The sequence below is a fragment of the Dermacentor silvarum genome, chromosome 8 (genome assembly GCF_013339745.2).
Source record: "Dermacentor silvarum isolate Dsil-2018 chromosome 8, BIME_Dsil_1.4, whole genome shotgun sequence".
In the NCBI taxonomy this organism is placed as follows: Eukaryota; Metazoa; Arthropoda; class Arachnida; order Ixodida; family Ixodidae; genus Dermacentor; species Dermacentor silvarum.
Window position 1 is genome coordinate 44,874,086 of NC_051161.1, and position 23,191 is coordinate 44,897,276.

The 23,191-nt window shown below is 43.9% G+C and overlaps 1 protein-coding gene across 2 annotated transcripts in view; it reads left to right on the top strand.

Moving 5' to 3' along the window:
• LOC119461125 (nucleoporin NUP188-like) overlaps positions 1–23,191 on the top strand; it is a 76,105-nt gene that overhangs the window by 24,116 nt on the left and 28,798 nt on the right. For both annotated transcript variants that reach the window (XM_049671756.1, XM_037722327.2), the window contains 16 exons: positions 418–547; positions 921–971; positions 1,069–1,140; positions 4,001–4,133; positions 6,423–6,599; positions 9,731–9,845; positions 10,532–10,719; positions 12,350–12,463; positions 13,954–14,188; positions 15,077–15,316; positions 16,080–16,142; positions 18,465–18,568; positions 18,698–18,814; positions 21,483–21,558; positions 22,244–22,399; positions 22,497–22,571. In XM_049671756.1, the coding sequence (XP_049527713.1) occupies positions 418–547; positions 921–971; positions 1,069–1,140; positions 4,001–4,133; positions 6,423–6,599; positions 9,731–9,845; positions 10,532–10,719; positions 12,350–12,463; positions 13,954–14,188; positions 15,077–15,316; positions 16,080–16,142; positions 18,465–18,568; positions 18,698–18,814; positions 21,483–21,558; positions 22,244–22,399; positions 22,497–22,571 (2,046 nt within the window). The remainder of the gene's footprint in view (positions 1–417; positions 548–920; positions 972–1,068; positions 1,141–4,000; positions 4,134–6,422; positions 6,600–9,730; positions 9,846–10,531; positions 10,720–12,349; positions 12,464–13,953; positions 14,189–15,076; positions 15,317–16,079; positions 16,143–18,464; positions 18,569–18,697; positions 18,815–21,482; positions 21,559–22,243; positions 22,400–22,496; positions 22,572–23,191) is intronic.

Sequence of the window (23,191 nt, forward strand, 5' to 3'; positions counted from 1 at the left end):
ATCATTTTTTGTCATTGCAACATTGTTGTGCTGCTTTTTAACTGATAAAGAAATGCTCCAGCTATATTAACCACTAGCAAGGACTGACTGTTAGGCAAGACGACGCATAAATATAGAAGAAATACAGCGCCATGAGATAGGACAAAACAATCACCGGGTCAATGTGCTCCTTGTTTCGTCCGATCTGGTTGCGCTGCTTTTTCGTGTTATTAACACTGCACGTGATAGCTATTGGTGTACACGGTCACATAGCTTCAAAGCTATGTAGTATGTGGAAAAATGTCATAGGCTTTAGCTGTCTCTTTAAAAAATGTGTTGGTGTCTCGAGTGGCAAGCACGTTTCTCACTCCTCTTTTTTTATGGCAATGACAGCTTCAAGTTACTGAAGCCTTATCAACGTTCCTGTTTTTGGTGCAGGTAATAGCCAGGTTTGGAGGTGTGCCTTGCTTTTTGGAACCTCTGGACAGTGTGCCAAGTGGCGTCTTGCAGGTCGCCGAAGACGGCTTGCGTGTTTGGCTAAGAACAACTCGATATCCCTATGGCACCCGTGAGTCTGAACTACAGCAATGTTCTGCACGTACAGGGCGGCACTCTATTATAATAAACATGCGAGCGCGTGGCTCATGCTGTGAACCATGCCGTGGTAGGAGTGGGTTCGCCAAATTTCTAGGGCTTGATAAGCCAACTGGCCATTGTTGTGAGCTAGAAGACGTGTCTGCTACATGTCATTCAGTGCCTGTGTAGCAGATGTGCCTGCGTTATGTTATTCTATGACTGTGTAGCAGACGACATGGGGACACTAATTCTGCTCAGCAGAAGCAAAAGTCAGCAGAAGCCACGTACTCGCTAGGTGTGCGCTAACAGTAAATTAAACCTGCTCTTAGTTTAGTGCACTATGTCTTTACATTGCTTTCCTGCAGATGCATTGTCCATTCCACTTGGGACAGAAGGGACTGTGTTCAAATCTGGAAGTGAGTCACGTGAAAAAATTATATTACTGTCTGCTTTATTGTTCACTAGGAAGTGTACCTAAATTGTCTTTTTTCTTCTCGTTGCCATCTGCTACAGATAGCTCACTTGTCCGGTGGCGGGTGAAGATTAATGGTTGGCAAGTCATCGTCTGCGAACTCTCCAAGCCCTGTAAGTCAGCCATTTATTGGTAGACAGCTGAGGTGCCTGCCAGCCTCCTGGCGATAATATGCTTACAGGATTAGACATGGGAATGTTTGCTTTACCAGAAAACTAAAGTCAATACAAGATTTTTTTCCAAATTTGCAAGTATGCTTCCCTGCATTGCTTATTTGCCCAACTTCTGGTGGGACCGGTCATGGTTCAAATGAAAACAAAGTGCTAGGTGCACATGCTGAGGTTTGTCTCTTGCGCATGATTTCATCATGAGAGCCACATCTACATTTTCCATGTTGTAAAACAAAACGACTGTGCTAAAGTTAAAATGTACAGATTGCAATAATGACTGTGTCGCCATTAGCTGGGCATATTACCTCACGGGAAAGCTAGCATTACAATATCGAAAAGGGTCTATTCTAACAGATTTGCATTGCAGCATGACTGTAACTGAACTGTGCCTCAAAACTAGCTAAATTTCATAACTTTTTATATCTCACTTTTACTTAGGCTGGCTCCAACTAAAAAAACAAGAAAACAAAGTACTTTACATAGACAAAATCAGATTTATGTTAGCAGTTGTGTTATCATTATAATAGGCAGTCTGCTGCTTTGTATCTGATAAAATTAGTCAACTGGCTTCATGAAAGTGGTTATGGTGCTGATGCGTCAGTTTGAAATCTAGTAGGGGATATTTTAGTACGTAGAAGTGAAGCGGTTTAGGCGATACAGGTTTTGCCCAGCTCTTTTTATCAATGAAAACCTCCCATGAAAATCTAATAGTATAATGTCATAATGCATTCCTGAATTGTAATTTGGTGGTCACAAGCGAACACTAAGATAGGGTTTGTAGTAACCTCTGGCACCTCTTTCCATGACATTTAAATGAAGCGTTCATGTTGGCCTTTAGATGAGCATTGTAAGTTACCGACAAATACGTGACAAAATGTGGACACCTGCTAGGATAGGTGATGCCTGGAAACTTAAGGCGGACAGATGGGCTAGCTGGATTATCAACATTTCATGCATTTGCAGAGCTTTAAAGAAATAGTAAGAATTGAAAGAAGGAGAAAGTCCTACCTGGGTTCCTCTCTCAGGTTTCGCCGGTATTCACCCAATTCTGACTTGAGTAAATTTGGGTCGAAAATTGCCTGTGCAGTGCAATCAGATACTAAAACAAAACCACCTTCGCTGCGATCGTATGCTTTACTGCTTAATACGGGTGTATTGCGGTGAAGCTGACCCTAAATAAAATTGTGTGTGGCGAAGCTGACTTTAGAAAAAGAAAGGAGCTGCCATTGTGCAACACATATTAGACCCTTGCCCATTCTTCTTAATAGGAAAGTGGGCATGCGCCAAATTTTGCACCCGCTGCAGATTACTTCAAAGATAGGGTGTGCGGGCAACGTATGTGCTCAGCTTCGCTGATAGTCATGCGCAGCCACGACCGCGCTAGAGCAAGGAGACACGCGCTCACCTGGCTACACAAACTCCATATTGAGTGCTAACACATTGCATGCTCAGAATAACTATATGTGGCATAGAATGCATCGGCAATACAGGATTAGCGATACGCTGCGCCCACACTGCACCCAATTATGCCACTTGCCAATTATGACATCTGAAATTGGGCAGCACGCGCTGCAAGATTTCGGAAGCTGTGACCAGCTGAATTCACCGCTGCAGGCAAAGATGCTTCAGCAGCTGCTCTCTGTCACGCAGTGCACTGTTACAGAGGTGCGTTTGCAAACAGTTGCGTGCGATTCAACCATTTGACCACCTTCGCCCGCGGCAGTTTCCATTTATTGCCTTGGTATTCCTTCACGGCGGCAGTGAAATTTTTTATGTTGAGGTTCGATTCACATGGTGTTCTATGGACAAGAAGTTATAAAAAGTTAAGTACTACCTTAGTTATATCGAGAGTCTTGTTTATGTATTGCGGTTTGTTATATCAATCCTTAGCTGTACCTCATTGCTAAAGCAGATAATTTTAACAAGACACACTAATAAACTATACTGACTAGGATACATTGTTAAGAGCACTCATTTGGTTCTATTTGCAAAGAGGTGATCGTTTTGAAAATTTACTACAGTACATTTTCAAATCTCACCAAACAAAGTTGAAGGGGAAGCTGAATTTACTTCGTTATATAAGTTTAATTCGTTATATTCATTACTTTATTATGAGGCAATTACCAAAAGGGAGCAGGTATATTTATATAAACTTCTAGCTAAGCCGATGCAAAAACATGCTCTGCACCTGCGAAGGATCGCACAAGACTGTTTTCTGCCGCATTTTCATCAGTGAGATGACTGCTTCCTCTAATGCAGTGTCATAGATCACCAGATTTTGACCTTATAGGCACAAAAGTGTCAGTAAGCCTTCATGGTGAACTAAGAAAAGGTCGCCATATCTATTCAAATGAAATGTTTGCCTCATTAAAGAGAAAATTTTAAATGCATGGGTTTCTATGAAAATTTCAAGTGAAATTATGGTTAGTTCATTGTGTCCATTCTTTTTTATAACTAATTTCATACAAATAGGGTCTCACTGGATTTTAAATGTACTATCATGGGTAGTTCATTTGATGCTCAAGATAAAAGTACTATTCTGGACAAACAAGATGACAACAAATAAGATGACAAAGGCACAGCCCCTCATCTTTGCTTTCACCACTTTGTTTAGTCTCAGCTTGACTTCAGATTGTGCACTTTGTTTTAGGCCAACGCCACCCTTACCTACTGGATATGTAGTGACATTAAATCATGCTGTCAAGTTTATTGCCTGTAAGAGATGGTCTAATTTACGCTTTCTCTTTGCGTTCTATTCGCCAACAATAATACAGAAAGGGTACCTTTTTGGGCTTTAAAACAGGTGACTCAGACAAAGGCTGGCTTCAGCGGTTGCTACACATTGCTCGCCTGATCCGCAGCCTTTTGGAGACTGACTCATCACTACAAGATTTGCTGGTCTACAATATCGATGAGCTCTTTGCTGCCCTGCACAGGTTCGTTCTTGTCTATTCCAGTGGCGATTCTCACACTTGACATTTTTTCGGCTTTTAATGACAGGGAAGCTGCTATAATTGGATTAAACTAACTTTAAGTGTTTATTGGCCAAGCCACTGCATTATAAAGCAACGGTAAAAAAATACTGCATTGTCGCATGTTTAACCACTTCAACATAGCTTATAACCCTCAGAAAAGGGTAGGAAAAAAAATATGCCTATAAAGCATGCAGAAATAAGCCACATACAACATTAAAGTCTGTTTAGAAGCTATCCAACTTAATGTCACGAACCAAACTGTAATGTGTCTCGCACGTCCAGCTCTACTCTGTTAGAGCGCAGTGTCCCTTCACGTCAGTGCTTTCAACATTGCTGTGAAGTTCAAGCTGCAAGCAAGATTTCCATCAGATAAACTGAGTATTAGGCAAGTTGGTATATATTCATGGCTGAAGCAGCACAACTGAAAACAAGAACTAAGAAAAGGGGGGGAGACCACACGGTTTGCTGACTGTCAAATGAAGTTTACTGCAGGAAAACAAACAATACAGTCGATTTCTGTTAAATCGACCCTGATAGATTGACGAAATTAATTGAATTATCCGGCGAGTCCAATTAAACAAGATGCAAATGCCAAAAGGAAACTAAAGATGAAAAACAAGGTGAAAAAAAAGCAAAACCGCACTGCCGATTCAAATAACAGTATTTGCTTGCATGTAACACGCCTCCTAATCAAGCGCGCTCCCACTTTCTATGTGTCCAAAGTAAAAAACTAATGTAGAAATGACACTAAAGCTCCAATTGTAGAAATCTAACGCGCACCCTATTTTTTATAATGGTGACCAGTTTCCTAAAGTGAGCTTCGCCGCAATTCAGTTGTCTTATGCGGTAAAGCGTACAAACACCACAAAGGCGGTTTTGGTTTCGTAGTCCGATTGCACTACGCAGGCTATTTTCGACCGAATTTCCTTGAAGAAAAAAAGGCGCACATAAGAATTGGGTAAATACCGTAATCACACATTGTGAGCTACCGTTATTGTTTTGAAATCTTCCTAGGGTGGGCCGAAAATAGGCGTTTTCGATGGGAGATGATGTTTGTGCAACACATTCACTGTTCCCTACGCTCCACCGAGACAGACGCTGCCACTAAAGGGGTCGTTATTGGGGTTACCGTAAGGGTCAAAGTAGCGAACGTTTGGATCAAGATAGCGAACGTTTGGACCCATGGAAATGCATGGGAGCCAACCGGGACTTTTTGTTGTGATCAAATTATTCGAAAAATTGAATTAACCAGGGTCGAATTAACGGACTTCTATTGTGTATATTAAGAATAAGTACCACGTGTTCTCAACTCCCTCAAAGGTGTGGCTGTTTTTTTTAATTTCTATTGCTAATTGTTCAGTTCCTTTCCCAGTTTCTTTTTTTTTTTTGGCTGACTGCTTTTTTTCCCCCATCTGAAGCACACGGCACCTTGGAATCTTTGTATGTTTAACTTCAGCATTCTTTTGATAGCGCTTCTTTGTGTGGGCTTGGGGGTTGAGACTATGTGATAGTTATTCTTAATATATGTATATATATATATATATATATATATATATATATTGTTTGTTTTCCTGTAATAAACTTCATTTGACATCTGCTGTTGTTTCTACTGTTCTACTATTCGGTATTCTCACACCTCTGCTTCCTACATTAAACTTCATGATAAATTTTCTTAAATGCTACAGAAGACTTGAAATGTACTATTGTTCCTACATTTAAATAAAAAAAGAAATATATTCAGTATTCGCACACTCCTACTTTCTACAATACAACAAGGTTGTTCTTACTGTGAGAGGAAGCTTGATGAGCCAGAATGGAGGCAAAAACGAAAAATGTGTGGCACCGCCACCTTTAGAAGTTCTGACGCCAGATCGCCGTGACATTGTGGATTTTGACGATGTCTGCACGAGTCCAGTTGAGTGTTTATCGGTAAAGATAGACTACGTTGTATTGTAGATGTGCCAAAGACTGAAAGCAAACTTGGAGAAAATGTTTACTGCACCACATCGACCCAATTATGCGGGAAAAAATGTACTGTTAAATTTCTGACGTCACACTGATGTACTGGTGCTAAGGTTTCGGTGCTAAATGAAAAAAAAAAAAATTAAAGTTAGGCATTTTTACTTTTTTTATTGTAGTGAACCTTTGAAGATATAGTTTTAAAAGCATTGTTTATCGGTCTGGAGTTTAGATTAATCATTGTTTCTCTGTAATGCCCCTTTAAAAGCACGTTCGCTTTCTTTCTTTCAGGCTAATACTGCTGAGCACTCCCCTGATGAGCCCTCCAATCGAAGTGCTAGGTGAGTGCCTTGAGGTGGTGGCCATCTTGGCCGATAAGAGTCCCAAAAAATCCTGGAAGCGGCTGGTCGCTACGGGTCTGCTTCCTGCACTGAGCACGCAGCCCAAGTCTGTGGAACAACTCGTTAAGTATGTGCATCTTTTGTCCCTCATTTTGGCTTAACAATTGCTCATGCGTCAAAGTGTGCAGGAAATACATTGTAAGGGATCTTACAAGTATAACCGTATCCACTTGACCCTCTATGGACGACTGTTGTCTACAGGCAACAAACCCGAAAAAATTTTACTTGCCAAGTTTCGCTTTTGAGTACAGAGTTTATGGCTGAGTGTCCCCAGCCAACACTGAATAAGGACAGGTGTCATTTCCTTGTGAAAGTATGGTCAGAGGAGAAACACCGACGCAAAATCTCCAGCTGCGGTAGTGTCACACAGTTGATGTAGAGGAAATGCAATGTACACCTCTGTTTAACATCCGACGAGAACTCTCAGTGCAAGTTAGATACAAAGCCATATGTGGCTTGTGGTGAAGCTTGCTTTCAGTGTTCTGCCTGATGTTGCCCACAGGCAACAAACATATTGCTAAAGAACTTTCTGCAAAACATTTCTCTTCGTTGATATCCTTATTCTCAATGCATTCTGCACATTTTGAGAATAAATAAACATTTCCTTTAATTATTTTCATGTCTTGGTTTTAAAGGGCTAAGGGTGCTTGACAACCTCAGCTCTTCATGACTACTTGCCACATTTTGACGGCGGCCGCATTTTGATGGGGGCGAAATGCATAAAACTCCCGTGTACTTAGATTTAGGCGTACGTTAAAGAACCCCAGGTGGTCTAAATTATTCCAGAGTCCCACACTACGGCGTGGCTCATAATCATACTGTGGTTTTGGCACGTAAAACCCCATAATTTAAATTTTTTTTTTGCCACATTTTTGCAGATGACAAGCTCACCTTGTAATTGCTATTTCACCTCTTACTGAATGGCTTGTGACAAAAAAAGTTGTCAAAGGGTCTTTTTTTCTTTTTCACAGCATATACATGGCAGTAGTTGGACTATTATGTGCAATTTAATTAATGGGCCGTTCACCATGTTTGGCCATTTTAACCCATTAACCGTTTTATTATTTTGTCAATTTATATAATTTTCTGAAAAATTTCAGTTCAAAAAGTTTGTCAAGTATCAGGTGATGTTATATTAAACGCCTTACCGGGGACGCCCAAAAACGTAAATCGAGCAGGCTTCGTGGGGATGTCATTCATGTCGATGCGCCGCCAATGTGGCGCAGTCACAATAGTGTATTCTGAGCAGCCTTCTTCATTTGATGAAGGGCTAATTTTGTAGTCATCACTATTGCTTTCACTTCAAGAAACGAAGTACACTTCGGTGTCTGAATCATTATCGGCCTAAGAACTGGACAGCGAAAGTCTTCTTTTGCGCGATGACGCAGCAGCAACTCATGCGTCGCCTCCATCGGATGTCATTTTTAGCAGCGGAGCTGTTTAAGCCGACTGTCAGTTCGTGTGACGCGAAAAAAACCTCGCTGAGCAATGACGTCACCTGTGTTGCCCTACAACCACCTCACGGAGCAGCATGTGCTTCGCCTCCTCTGCGTGCCGTGCACACTTGAATAGCCGCTCATCTTGAATAGTGTCGCGCGGCCAAGTGAGAATCTGCACGTCGGCGACGAGCCGATTCGGAATACCGTGCCTAGCAGCTCTTAGCATTTCCTAGCAAAACTTAGCCAAGCCTAGTAAATCCTGGATGAAGCTAGGTCGATCACCAGCTCTGCTGTTTACTCCAGCCTTGCACCACTAGTACAAGCTGCCCACATTTTTGAAACACGAGCTGCCCCCCAAAGGAATGTGAAACAGAGATTGAAAAAAAAAAAAGAAATTACCTACCCAGTGTTGCCATCTACGAAGCAACACACAAACTAGCCCACAAACAAGCATGTCTCATTCAAAACGCTCAAAAGGAGATATCTCGAGTGGACGAGCTACACTCACCCGAAAGGGTTAAGGGGTTAAATAGACAAACACAATCTGTACAATGCGCACTGACGATTGTGTCTGCAAAGCACAGTAAAACTTCGTTCATACGTTTCATTTCATACAAAAACTGTACTAACCAGGGAAACATACAATCTGAAGTCACTTAAATATTTGGCAGACTAAACTGCAGTTGACATCTATGTAACGCTTCGCATTACATAAATGTAAAAAGGGAAAAAAAAAGGCTGGGCCCGTGACGTATATGTGACATGATCCTCTGGCTCCGGTATGGGAGAATGCAGGGAAGGAATTTTGCTTGTGGAGGCTAGAGTGGGCAAGCGGAGAGAGTGTTTATGTTGGCAGTGAAGCTTGCCTCCTGAAATCATGGGTTTGCGACACTTTAATTATTTCTATCTCTGCTATTGATGAACCAATTTGAAAAGTTCTTGTGGTAGAACGATCCATAAAGGGCACGTAATAACTTCCATCGTATAATCAAAATTGGATCGTATAATCAAAATAGGTTATGGGGCCTGGTGAGGGGGTCCTTTAAAATTCTATTTACACTAGATGGCATCTAGTGAACCTGACACAAACGTGCCCTTGTGGAGGAACACTAAAGCCCTAACAATCTTTTCCATGAAATAACTTGTTCTTGGCCTAATGATTGATGCTTTGTGAAGCCATTGTAGTCCATATGAAACAGATACAAACGTAAGACCGGACACTAGTAGTGCCCTTGGTATCTGGTGTCGTGTAACTATGTCTCCTTTATTTGCTCTACAATGGCTTTTCCACAAAGTTCCAAGGAGTGAAATGGGCGGTTCATAATAGTAAATAAAATATTGCTCTTTGCCACACAAGGTTTTCAGGGATATTTTTGTGTTTTAAAGGGGCCCTGGACCATCCCTCTGGCTTGGGGAAATAACATAGTCCGCGGGTAGCATACGCTGCTGTGAACATCTCAGCCAAGTTTTGCTGTCATACGCGGTTGCATGGATCTCACAAGGGGAGCACGAAATCGCCTTTCTCTCAAACGCTCTCTTTACAACAGAAGCCATGATCCTCACTTCTTTTTCTGTGCGCTTTATTTCGCAATAAAGCGCATTCCCATACACGGCTGTTATTGGTCGCCACTGTGGGCTACACCGCAACCGCCGCAGGGTGCTGCCATGAGTCCACTGGCTAAGAGCACTGCGGCTTGCTGAGGACAAATCTAATTGCCCATGCGCCTATCTCATGATAGACTCATTTGTTGATTCACAGGGGCTATATGGTCACAGGCAATGTTTTGAGTCAAGCCATGGCCTCCCAAGAAAGGGTTATCGGGGACCATCCTGTCTGCCTCGCCTTTCTGAAGCTGCTTGCTGCTGTTGCTGAGGTACAGTTGCCTGCTGTGGCATTATTTTTCTCTCTTTTTTTTTTTCCCACGGAAAGTGGTATTAGTAAAACAACTACAAGCCTGTTGAAAAAAGTGTTGCATGAGAGAGTGTCTGAAGGACAAGGAGAGTGTGCATACCTTTATGCATGTGCTTGTCAACAAAAGGGGCAACAACTGTGTTTCACAAAGGGTTGCATCTTTCTGTGGAAAACCGTCTCTATGAAAGTTGAACTGCACCATCGCTGGTCTGCGCAGCAAAGAATTTGTTTTCCCATTAGTCAGTTTGGAGTGGTTTCGCGTCTTCCATTGACTGTTCGACATCAGATTACTCTTTTTGCTCTGCCGTCGAGAAACGGATTCAACCTGGAGTTCTGGAATAAACCTCACCTTCTGCTGCGATCACTTTCGCTGCAATCTAGCAAGGAGCATTGCACTTTCCAGGGGCAGGTACGGATTTTGACAGATCTGCCAAAGAAGAAACATAGTGCTCATACATGAAACACACCTCACAGATAAGCTCACTTGGGTAGATATAAATTTGCGCAATTGCCTTGTGGAACCCCTGCCTGTAGTTCGAGCAGGTATCTGTAGTTAGACTGTAGTTCAAGTGGGTGTCTTGCGAACAGTGGCTCTGTGCTTCCTGTGGCAAAGAAAGTGCGACGTTGAATGACCTCCTTTGGTTTCAGACATTTGTGGAGACTGTAGACGAAGATTTCTTGGCATGCTTGGCTGTGGTGCTGCAGGACATCTTTCCCTCGTTTCACAAGTGGAGGTACAACAGAGCACACGACAAGGACGTCATCGGCCATCGCTGCCTAAATATTTTCCACCGACTGGTTACCGTCTCTGCTAAGTTAAAGGCAGACACTGTAGGGTAAGTGCTGCATGATGATTCGGACACCTGCTCACTTTCACACGTACAGTCTCTACTAGAAATTCTAGAATTTAATTACAAAGGGGTAATACAGTCGAACCCGCTTATAACGATTCGATATAACAATACATTGGTTATAACAACTGCATTTCATGGCATTTACAATTTTCAAACCCTGCCTAGCAAAACTGCATCCAGGTATAATGAACATCTTCTAAAACACTGTACTGTTACAACGAACATTTTAAACCCAATCGCTGTAAAAGGAGGGCGAATGCTAAGTTTCGAAGCACGGAAGCACGACCTGAACAGCGCGCAATACCACACCATCTGCCGTACAGTCGTGCCTGAAGTAAAAATTTGTCTATGAAGACTCTCCGCATTACAGTGAAGCTGCATTGCATTTCAACGGAGCACTGTAGGGAGAGCGGTGATCAGGTGACTGAACGTACAAAACAAGATTGTTCTTGGAGCTTTACCTTGTACTGACAACTGTGCCACATTGTTTTTGTAATGATTTAGTCTAACGTTGATGTACACTGCTGTGCAGCATGCGCAGCCAAATAGACATGCAGAATTGCGCAGATTGCTTTTCAGAAGCGGGGACATCGATAAGTGCCCTTGTTGGATATGCACTCGGTTGAGTGGCTGTACCAGTGGCGTGAGGAATTGCGCACATTATCAGCCCACATGCTTGATACCAGTTGCCCTGTGACATAATGAGACAGCACCCTCTAGCAATGCTCACACCCAGCAAAACAAAGACGATTATCAACATCGCCGCTTGTGGGCATGCTCCTGGACACAATGTTTAAACCCACCAACCACCACTAGATGTTGCCTCGTACACTAGCGCGAAGCCACTCACACTCTTCACACAGCAGCAAATGACACTGTAATGTTTTATTTTTGTTCTAAACAAAGTTATACTAATTGGGTGCGCATGTTTATGCATGGCCAATTTATAGGCGCAAATATATGTTATCTGCGAGGGCCTTGATGATTTTTAGCAACTCCTATTATGGGCTTAAGTGTGTGGGTGGTTTCAGGTGATTCCACGAACCATTGCTTCCATTAAATGTTTCTATAGCTACTGTTTTGTAGTTTAACCATTTGTGCGTTGAACTATGTGTTTAAATGTTTTAAAAAAAAGATGTTTTCCTCACCTATGCTTTTGCTGCATCACTACTTTACCTTAACGTTATGCTTTGATCCACCTCATTGGCTAAAGCGTTCTGCTGCTAAACGTGAGGTCGTGGGTTTGATTTCAAGCTGTGGCAGCCACATTTCAGTGGGGGCAAAATGCAAAAACGCTCGTGTACTTAGGTATAAAGGCATGTCAAATACCCCCAGGTAGTAAAAATTAATCTAGAGCCCGCTATTATAGTGTCTCTCATAGCCCCAGTGTGTCTTTGGGACATTAAACCCCACGAATCATTCAAATCACTCAATCGGCGATGGAATTTGGCAGCTTAGCAATGTTGCCTTTTTCAACATATGCTTATTCAGACCCTCTGGTGACTTATGTAGCCTTCAAAAAAAATTTGCGCTGTTTCTTTATTGTTTTGCTTGTACGTGTTTTCTTTGCTTGGTTGGGCTTCTTATACCTTCACGTGTGTTTCTATTGCAGGAGTACAGAACTCTGTGTGTATGGCCTGCTTCACGGCGAGTCATGTTCAGCTTTGCTTCGGCTTATCGTCTCTGCCGAGGAATTTGTTGCGCGGGCTGTTGAATTTGAAGGAAGGTGAGGGCGAGTCGTCTCTTTAAAAATGTTTGCGACAGTGCACTGAGAACCCCCAAGATCTTGTATATTTTTGCTGTAATGTCATATCGTGAAACTTTTTGCATTTCTGCCAGCAGTTTACCTTTTCAGTAAGGTTTAGTGTCACTTAGCATTGGTATAATTGAAAACCTTCGGTTGTATCATAATGCACTCGCCAATAAGCATGTCCATTGAAGTTGCTGTGTTGAGCACGTGATAGCCTTGACAGTAATATATCAAGGCTAAAGAATGAACCCCATTTGACCAATATTGCATGTGACTACCCGCTGGCAACAAGCAGTTGTTTGGTGGTGGCACAGCATGATTGCTCACTGTTAATTGCTTAATTGCACAGTTCTGGAAATACAGAAAGCATCGCACATCACTAAGAAGTGCCTCGATCAACTAGCTACTGAAATGCCAGCTGGCTGAGTGTGTGTATTTTGTACATTATTGGTCCTTCTGGTGGGTTGCAATTAAGCAAGCCTTCCAATGGAAACAGCTGGCTTAGGAGGTGGTCATACTTTTATGTGGTGATGATGGCTCTATATTTTTCCTATTTTTGTAAATTGTATACACATTGAAAAGTCAGAAGCACATGCTGTAGTTGGTGGCTTACTGATATGACAAAATTCCCATAAGTGTTAGTGCATGGCAGTGTTTCAGCTGCGATGTATGGATTTCCGATCCTCATTACTATTTTGCTTGTGCAATGGGTACAAAAGTGATCATGGTGCAGTTGTAAACGAGCTGTTGGCAGTAGAGCAAGGCGGAGTGGAAACTAAGAGTCTGCCATTGACAGAGACATTTACAAACTAAGCGCACTGAAGCAGGATGAATTGTCATCGACGTCTGTTGCTCACTAGTGGTTTCACTGGCAAGTGACGAACGGTGTACTATAGCAATCCTGTAGCACTGCCTAGTTGCGTCTGCATTTCTCGAGCTGTTCGCTCAAATGGAGTTTCCACTAAAACTAGGTGGCTGTTGAATGCAACAACTTTCATCTGTAATCTCTGCAAAATACAGTCACTGTCCTTCATTCTCGTTTTAGATGCAAAATAAAGCAGGTCGATTCTGGAGGCAGTGTCATCAAAAGCATGGTTGTTCTGATCCTGATAATATGAGTCCATGCAAGGATTTTAATCCAATTGCATCAAAACTTGGCCTTTGGCAATGTAGGCAACTAGCATGCCCTCGGCATGTTGAGAGCAAAAGAGCTTTGAAAGAGGAGCAGAAAAATGGTGTGATTTAGACAGACAAATGACAACAGGAGTGGTAGCAGTTGCACGGGTGCAACTGCTACCACTCCTGTTATTCTGTACCACACTCGGAGATGGTTCTCATAATGCAATGTCAACGGATAATCATTGAATCATAGGATGCCTTAATGCTACCACATTACCCTCTCTCCAGTGTAGCGGGAGGACCAGTGAGTAACCATTTTTGCAACCTTGTTTTGGTGCCCAATGCAGTCGCCACTCAAAAGACTTGCTCAACTCTGTGCGGCTGTGCTTCTCGGTCCTGAACCGCCTGCTGCTACTGGGCGCCGGTGCAGGCTCCCCTCTGGAGCAGCGCTTGCTGGTGTCGCCCAGCCAGACTGCTGGTGGTGCACCGTCCCTGACCGTCTCCGTGGCACGCTTTCTGTACCTGCGCTTTGATCCGCGTCTCTGCACCCTCGCTGTGCAGCTGCTGAAGCGCATTGCCAAGGTGGGTGTTACTTCCAGACAGGTACCGGTATCTTTGCGCAAGCCACCTCAGTAGTGGCTATGGCAATCCACTACCGAACACAAGGTCGTGGGTTTGATTCCCGGCTGTGGCAATCGCATTGCGCTGGCGGGCTGGAATGCGTAAATGCTTGTGTACCTAAATTTGGGTGCATGTCAAAGAACCAGACAATGAAAATTAATTTGATTAAAAATACACCTGGGCTATAAAAAACATGTCCGTGATTTTTATCACCCAGATGTCTTTTTCGGATTCTAAGACACACCAATCAAACAAATCCTTTAGTGCCTATGAGACCAACCGCAAATTCGTTAAATTCTAGTGCGTATTTGGGCCGGTGTTGGTGATATGCAAATTTTGCCCTTAGTTGTGGCTTCGCGGCAATAGTGGATTGGATGGAGTAAAAACGCTTGAACAGAAGGCACCAGTAACGACTAAACATTTACAACGAAATTGTTCCTGGAGCTTTGCTTTATGCTGACAGTTTTGCTAGGTTGCTCTCATGAAAAATTTCAATGTTGTTGCACCAGACCCAGAATCAAAGGTTTGAGAATTTGGTTTAGAACTCGACCACAGAATCACAAGATTTTTCACTCATTAAACCATCAAACAGTGCCATACACTGACAAGCAGCGGCAAATGTGAAGGCATGTCTGTGCGATCGAGGGTCGATATAACAAATTTTCACATATTGCAAAGCAAATCTAAAATGTTTATTGCCAGACATCAGGCACGTAAAGAATGTTTGCTTATAATGAATATTGGATATAATGAAGGTACTTTCATGTTGGATGTGATTTCATTATAGCGATGTGCGACTGTATTTCATGCATAGAGAGCAACGTTCCTCTTCCTATATAACATTTGCAGCTGTACCCGATGTCCCTGCTGGCATGCCTAGGACGTGATGCGGAGAGCTTCCGCGACCAGCTGCTGTTACGGTTGAGCAAGGACACTGAGGACGTGCGTCTCAAGGTGGCCCTCCTGCAGCTGCTGGCAGTGTGCACACGCACCCAGCCTGGATTGTTCGAACTGCTGCTGGGCACCACATCGTCACCAACGTCTACGCCCTCCTCCTCTTCCTCTGGTTCCAGTGGTGATGTCTCATTGGTACGCTTTTGAATGTTGCCTGGGTTTGTGGGCTGTGTCGGAGCTACCAGCACATGTACCCGGGTATCCTGAGTGCTGAGGTTGGGTTGCTGAAACATTGTTTTGTGATGGTAGCTGTTATCGAATTGATCCAAAACTGAGCTGCTCAATTCATCGCTTCAGTGTAATCTTTTACCACTAACATCTCGGTATTAAAATCCTGGCTTGACTGACAAAAGATAAACCTAAAGTAAAATGAGTTTACAAAGATTCTTAATCTTCATACAAAAATGAGATAATTGCTGATAGTTATGATGATAATGATAATTAATGGTTTTAGTTAGGATAATGAGTGTTTCATGGACGACAACACTGATGACAACAAAACTGACAACAACACTGACGACAACACTGACAGACTGATAAACTTAGTTACATCATCTGTTGTATAAAAACAAAACCTGCCATACAATTTTAGTTAAACCAGCTTTTCTGTAGACACAATCATTCCACAGATGTTTCACATTGACGAATTATCTTGGGAAAGGCAGGGAGTGGTTGGAAAGTGTTACACAGCTTTACTCGGACATGGCCAGGGGTGTGCACCGACACACAGGCGAGTGTACTTGGGCGGGGCACTTGAACGGTTAATGAGAACTCTTGGAGTTTTCACATCTGCACTAACACGTGGTGGCAGTCAGATGTCAAGTTGATTTTGTGTTGAGTTTGGTAAAATCCTCTGCAAAACAGTATTTTTCTCTCTTTTTTTTTTTTTTTTTCACAGAGCTCTTCAGGTTTGGGTTTGTGCTTGGGCGAAGTTTTACAGATCTTGAAGACAAAGCAAGAGGTGGGTACTGGTTTTGCAACATTCTTTCTTCAAAACTTTCCTAAACAGAGTTATAGTCATAAAGGAATTTTGTTTTATAAAGCAAGCAGTGCATTTATTTTAAACAGGGTTGTGCCAACAGTTAAATTTTCAACTCAAATTGAATAAAAAAATTTTAAGCTATAAAAATGAAAGCACAGGAAGAAATATGGGCAAACAAAATGAATTTCATACCGTTCGAAAGCACAACCGTTAACAAAAGAACATTAAAGTCTGCTGAACTGGGTGGCGCATCAGTTAGTGATGAGGAGGTCATAATGACTAAATAACTGCATTTAACCATAACTGCATCCTGACCACTTTTCAGTGTAAGCTGACTCAACTCTTGAAATATGACAGAAGTAAACTCCATTTTTGTAATGTGTCTCTTGTATCAATATGTCATGTCACCCTTTACAAAGCAGCTGTGAATGAGCTCTCCTCTAATATTTTTTGCTGACCTTGATTATTTTTGTGCTCTCTGATTCATTTCTATTGCAGGTTCATTGTTCACAACACAGTTGTTGCTCCAAGCAATGCTTATAGATTATAGTGTCAGTTGTTTAACTGTTGCACTGTGTGGGACCACTTTGCATTGCCTTGCGCACCTGCCGGGGAGTTTCATATGGTACACTGCCAATAGCGAGACAACAGAGAAGGGTCACATGCAACATGGCCTCTGGGATTGCTTGCACATGCTCCCAATCTCGAGAGCCAAGTTAAATTTGACCAGTGCTCAGCTTTGTGATGGCGAGGGACACAAAGCAGTTGCCGATCTCGGAGGCCGTGCCCTGCGTGGCTTGTCTTCATTGTGTGCTGTGCATGGGTCGGGAGAATAAGTGAACACTCACTCACATTCCCACTCGCACCCACTTATGGTCACTCGAATCCATTCACACTCACCGGTACTCACTCCCGTTCATACTCACTCGCATTTATATTCACGTCCTTTCACCCCCTTTATCACTTGCTCATGCTCAAACTTGCAACTGAGAAATAAGTGAGTGTATTGAGGAGTTATATAGCGTAGACCGCTTATAATGTAGGTCACCGGAGTCGCGAACATCTGCACTATAAGTGGTACTGCACTATAACCAAAACAACGATTATATTGCGGTAGCAATTGTATGGACACTTCAAGCGCATTTCTGTTGTCGACGTCGCTGTCGCCTTGAGGTTCCATATAAAGTGAAAGAGCGATAAAATCGTCACCGCGCGCCGTTTGCTGTATGTGCGAGTGAAAGTGTGTGAGGGTGAGCCGGTGATCGCGGCTCAATCTTGCTCATGCAAGGGAGGAAATCGGGAAGAAAGCGCGCGGTCTTCCATAGCTCATAAGGCTCTGGGGAGAGGGTGTTTTACTTCAGGCGGGAGCACGCGCCTGCCGGGGCTGCTGTATCATGAAGTCATCTGTGACGGGAGGCACAGTCCACCGTGCACTGTGTTTTCACGGCTTAGTTCACGTTGATGCGAGACGCAGCTCGAAGGTAAATTCGCTCGCTACTGCTGCCGCGCTTCCTCACTCCAGCGTTTTGACAGCGAGTTCCGCGGTCATCGAGCGAGATGTGTTCATGCTTGCTTGTGTGCGCATGACACCATGCTCGTTAAAGCACAGAAAGCCGCGGTGGTGGACGGCGCATTCCCACTATTGTGTCATTCTAACTGCTCCGTGCAAGGAATGCTGGGATGCGTGGCCGGTGCGACTCAGCGCAGTGGGTGAAAAATAGGAACGGAGCTATTCACGCGCTAGAAACTTAACGTGCCCGAAAACGCCAGGCAGAGCCAGACTTGGCAGTTGCGTCGTGTCATTGGAGTATAGACACCGGTTGTTCGCCACCGTGACATCACAGAGCTCGACGCGCATGCGTCCTTTACGTCGGAGGATATCTGCGGCTTGAGGGAAGCGTTCGCCATCAAGGTTGACTGCTGAACTTTGAAGCAGCTGCACTGTAACTGGTATTTTGCCTCCTGCACCCGCACTACAAGTGATACGCGTATACATAGAGTGCTATAGGAAAATTAACGGGAGTCTGAAACGACCTTATTATAGCTGGTCCTGCACTATAAGCGGTTACGTTATAAGTGGTCTATACTGTAGTATGCCGACCTATGGTGTTGTGCGCCTGCATGTGCAATCAGGTTTGCCCAGCAGGTGTGTTAGACCGTTGTAAGGTGGCACGTTTTGACAAGGTTCCTAGGTAGAGTTTGACAACTGGCCATGATATAGTAGCATTTGGCCCAGGAGCTCGCGGTAAATTTTGCGTGATATGCTCATTGAAATGTAACGACGAGCACACTGATTTGCAGGGTGTGGACTACTGTCCAGCAGACCTGCACTGCTCATGCATCGAGTTCATACACAGCCTGTGGGCGTGCCACCAACTGCGGGCCATGGAGCTGCTGCGTAAGAAGTGAGTCAACACCTTTTGCTACCTTCTCCTATCGGCTTCTTTTGCACTGACATTATTTGTACTTTGTCGTACTGGTCTTCACTGTACTATCTTCGTTTGCTGACTGCACGGTTCCCTTGGTTTTTATAGTAAGTCGTTCTGGAGCCTGGTGTGTTTTCCCCTGATGGGAGAGGCTGTGGCAACACAAGAATGCAGGCTGGTGGCCTTTATCTTCAAGACGCTGGCCTTGGAACTTTACCAGTCCAAGTGAGTAAGCTTCGCTTGCCTTATTCACATAACTCGCAAGCCTCAAATAAACGAGCAACGGTTATCAGTAGGGCAGGTGTGTTTGCATGTAGTGCCCATCATTACCTGCCGTGATAGACCAGTGGCTTAAGTATTTTCCTGCTGAGATATTGGTTGCTGGTTCAATTGCCAGCTGCAACAGCCACATTCCAAAGGGGGTGGTTATGTTGTGGGGTTTCACACGTGCTCTTGGAACAAAGGAACGACAAGACAGTAGTGCAAACAATCAAAAGGGCATTTATTACTCCTTTCATACACTATTGCCCGTTAGCCGAATTACTACGCCGATGGGCGCGAACAAATCGAGGAAGTCAGACTCGCCGCGACCGGATAGTGAGTGAATATGTTCGCCCCATGCTAGACACCATCGCCTGGTCGCTCATGTGTATGATCACGTGAATAATGGCGGGTTCGAACGATCTGACTTAGTTCATTCCGGTGTCCTGCTCCTAGCCTCGAGAGACGGTCTCGCAAAGCGTGGATCGGCGCACGCGCGGAGCGTTCGCGCTGCCCGCCGACCCCACTTCGAAGAGGAAGCGCCTTCTTCCTTTTGTGCCCAAGTAACCCCGCCGTTAGGTGGCATTAGCAGCGCAACACTCACGCCATCTCGTAATATGCCACAACCACACCGACCTTCGCCGCCGTAAAGCCACGCGGCGAAGCTGGATTACAGAAGACGGGAGCCATGCAGGGTAAACAACATCAGGGGGCGCGTGAGAGCCACGCATCCCCACAATGTGAAAAACATATCTGCGTTGTGCAGTCTCAAGTGCTCTTGGTAACAGAGGAAATTACGATGCAGTAGTGCATGCCCAAAGGCACATTTATGGCTTCTTTCACACAATGATGTCAGCTAGCCGGCATGCTTGCAAGGAATAGTTCCCTGATCAGACACACTTGAGTAATCAAGGAAGTTCAACTCACCATGCATGGATACCATGCAAATAATGTTCACCCATGCCGGATACTGACGTCATTCACGGGTGCAGTCTAGTGGACAGAAACACGTTTGAGTGATTTGTTAGCCCATGCTAGTGCTGCACTCCAAAGCAAACAGGTAGCCTCCTGCCAGTTAGTACCGCTGAGTGCATCGACAAACATGCAGCCAGTCCGCATGTGCCAGTGTCCCACAGCCTAAAAACAGAAGCAAGCTCCTCTCGTGGCCGAGTTAGCCACCTTGTCAGCTGGTGCAGGCATTGGAACACTAATGCTATCTCTCACTCAACCCCTTGACGATGACACCGGCTTTCACAACTGCATATGTCACACACATCACCACATCACACGCATGCTATGTGCGCATGGGGCTTGTGTGCACGTGCATACACATTTGAATGTAAGTCGATATGAGACGAATGCTAATACAGTTGACTTCCATTAGTTCAACCATGACGGTACCGACAAAACTGATTGAATTGAGCTGACATTAGGAAACTGGCCGCAATTGTGTAACACACCCAACACCCTTACTCATTTTTCCTGCTAAAGAATCAGGGTGCGCATTAGATTTCGACTTTGTTTAGGAGCTTTAAAGTCATTCCTACTTCAGTTTCTACCATGGACACATACAAAGTGGGCGCCCGTTTGATTCGGGGCATGTCAGAATCGGACAAATACTGGCAAATGAATCGTTGGTATGTTTTGGCATTTTTTCTGCATCTTGTTTAATTTCAAATGCCAAAACATACCAATGATTGATTTGCCAGTATTTGTCTGATTCTGGCATGCCCCGTATCAAACGGGCGCCCGCTTTGTATGTGTCCATGGTAGAAACTAAAGTAGAAATGACTTTAAAGCTCCTAAACAAAGTCGAAATCTGTGCACCTGTTTTTTTAGCAGGAAAAATGGGCAAAGGTGTTGGTTGTGTTACACAATTGCGGCCAGTTTCCTAATGTCAGCTTCGCTGCTATAGATATGTGTTACGCGGTAAGGCATACAAACGCTGCGAATACTGTTTTACTTTCTTCTATGATTGTACTACACAGGCAATTTTAAGCACAATTGTCTTGGGAAAGGAAAAGGACGCACGTTAGAATTGGATAAATACTGTAATCAGATAGTGTGAGCTACGGTTATTGCTTGAAGATCATCCTAGGGCAGGCCGAAGATAGGCGTCTGACAAAAGACAGCATGTTTTCAATGCATTCACTGTTCGCTAAGCTCCGCTGAGACTTGCTGCCCCTAAAAGGGTCATCATAGGGGTCAGGCACGTGCGTGCTGACTGCTCAAGTTCGAATTGTCCGGCGAAGGCCAATTTTAGGATTGAAATAACGAAAGTTTAGGCTCATAGAAATGCATGGGCGCTGGCCGAGACCTTCAGTCGGGATTGACGTAACCAGAGTCAAATTAACCAAAGTATGCTGAATGAATTGGTCAACAGCTGATGCTGTAAAATGCTTATGTGGTGTACATGAAAGATATTGGTGCACATTAAAACGAGTCCCAGGTGGTCGAAGTTTTTCTTGAGGTGTCAAACCCCACCTCTCAATCATTCAAATTGTTGCCTGTTGCTGCCATTGAGTGCATTATGGTGGCTTTCCTCTAGCCTTTCTTTCCTCCTTAACTCTGTCACTAGACCTCGTTTGCAAGCCGTAACTGTTATATAATGCCCACCTGTTTCCATTTGCAGAAGCGAACTCGATCCCAACGTGAAAGCCGTCCTTGACAAGGCAAAGCAGGGGGCCCCGATAAAGGCCTGGTCTAAGGTGAGCTGCAAGCATTGCAGTGTATGATTGATTGCACGGTAATGGCAGCTATCCCACATGTGTGATCACGTGCTCGCATGAAATATGGTATCTACCTGCTGTGGTGCTGTAGTGGCTACGGAATTCTCTTGCTGGTTCGATTCCTGGCCACCGCGGCCGCATTTCAGTGAGAGCAGAATTATTTAGGTGCACATTAAAGAAACCTAGTTGTTTTAAATTAATATGGTGCCCTCCACCACGTTGTCTCTCATAGCCAGCCCCAATGTTGCTTTTGGAACTTAGGTTGACTTTAAAGACGCTTTACCTCCATATTTAGAAATGCATCTTAAGTTGAAGACCGTGCTTGACTGCATTTAAAGGACGCCTGACGTGAACATGCCCAGGACGCTCATTGCGTTTGATTTGGCACATTTACGAATAGGCGTCACTTAGATCAAGTGAAGCACAGGGCTTCATGTCTCTTACAGGTAAATAACTGCAGAGCTCAGTTTTAAGTACTACGGATCTGGTTGACAAAGTGTAGTAGTCCTCAAACTAAGCACGAAATGTAGTCTCACAAACATTACGCCAGTGAAAGGTAATTAGTATCTAGCGATTCTAACTTGTGGGGATTTTATTGTGCATGATAGCGCAGACAGAACTCTGATTTAATTCACTATACTGATAGTTTGTCACCTTCTTTCAGCTTGTGACCAGCGGCTTGCCCAAACAGCCTGGAGGTGGCGGAAGCCTGAATGCCTCAGCCATGAGCATTGCTGATGCCAGTGAAATGTTTGACCCTGTTGCTGATAGCTTTGTGCTGTTGTCAGGGTGGCGGGACTTCTGCGTGATCCTTGCCAAGGTAATGCCTTTCTGCTGCGCTCTCCCCCGCAGATTTCCTTTGCCATGAGAATGCATTGAAAGTGGTTGTTTCCACTCCTTATGTGTTCGTCTTCCAGTGTCGTCACATGCAGATTGCATCAGCAGAGAAGAACGCCATTCTGCAGGACTTGTTTTCCAGCCTGGTTACTGATGTAAGCTCAACATTGATTCTTGGATTTCAGAGATAGATCTGCAAAGTGTGCGCTCTGGCTGATTGGTTTACCTAATACCCCGGACCTGCCAACCTTCAAGTGTGAAACGATAGTCATGGACAACAAAATAATAATATAGTATTTGGTTAAAAATACTAAAAATTGCTACATTTCTCAAGCTCGATTGCTTATTTTAAAAAAATTAACAGACTTTGTTCTGTGGGAACACTGTCAACCGTCCGCTGTGGTGACATAGTAGCTAATGCGTTGCGCTACTAAGCCCGAGGGCGTGGGATCAAATCCCGGCCGTGTCTATGGTGGTGAAATGCAATAAAGCCCATGGACCGTGCCATTGGGTGCACGTTAAGGAACGCCAAGTGGTGAAAATTAATCCAGAGTCCCTCACTATTTTATTTATTCGCAGTACCTTACAGGCTCCTCATTGGAGCATAGTGTAAGGGGAGCTTTACATGGTTAATTATAACATATGGTGACAAATACAAAAACAAAATATGGTACATATGTGCGGTAAATAGCAAAGTGACAGTGAAAATACAAGGCATCATAACACGCGAGAAATAAGAGCATGTGCTAAACTGTGCACCAAAAAATGCTTATTA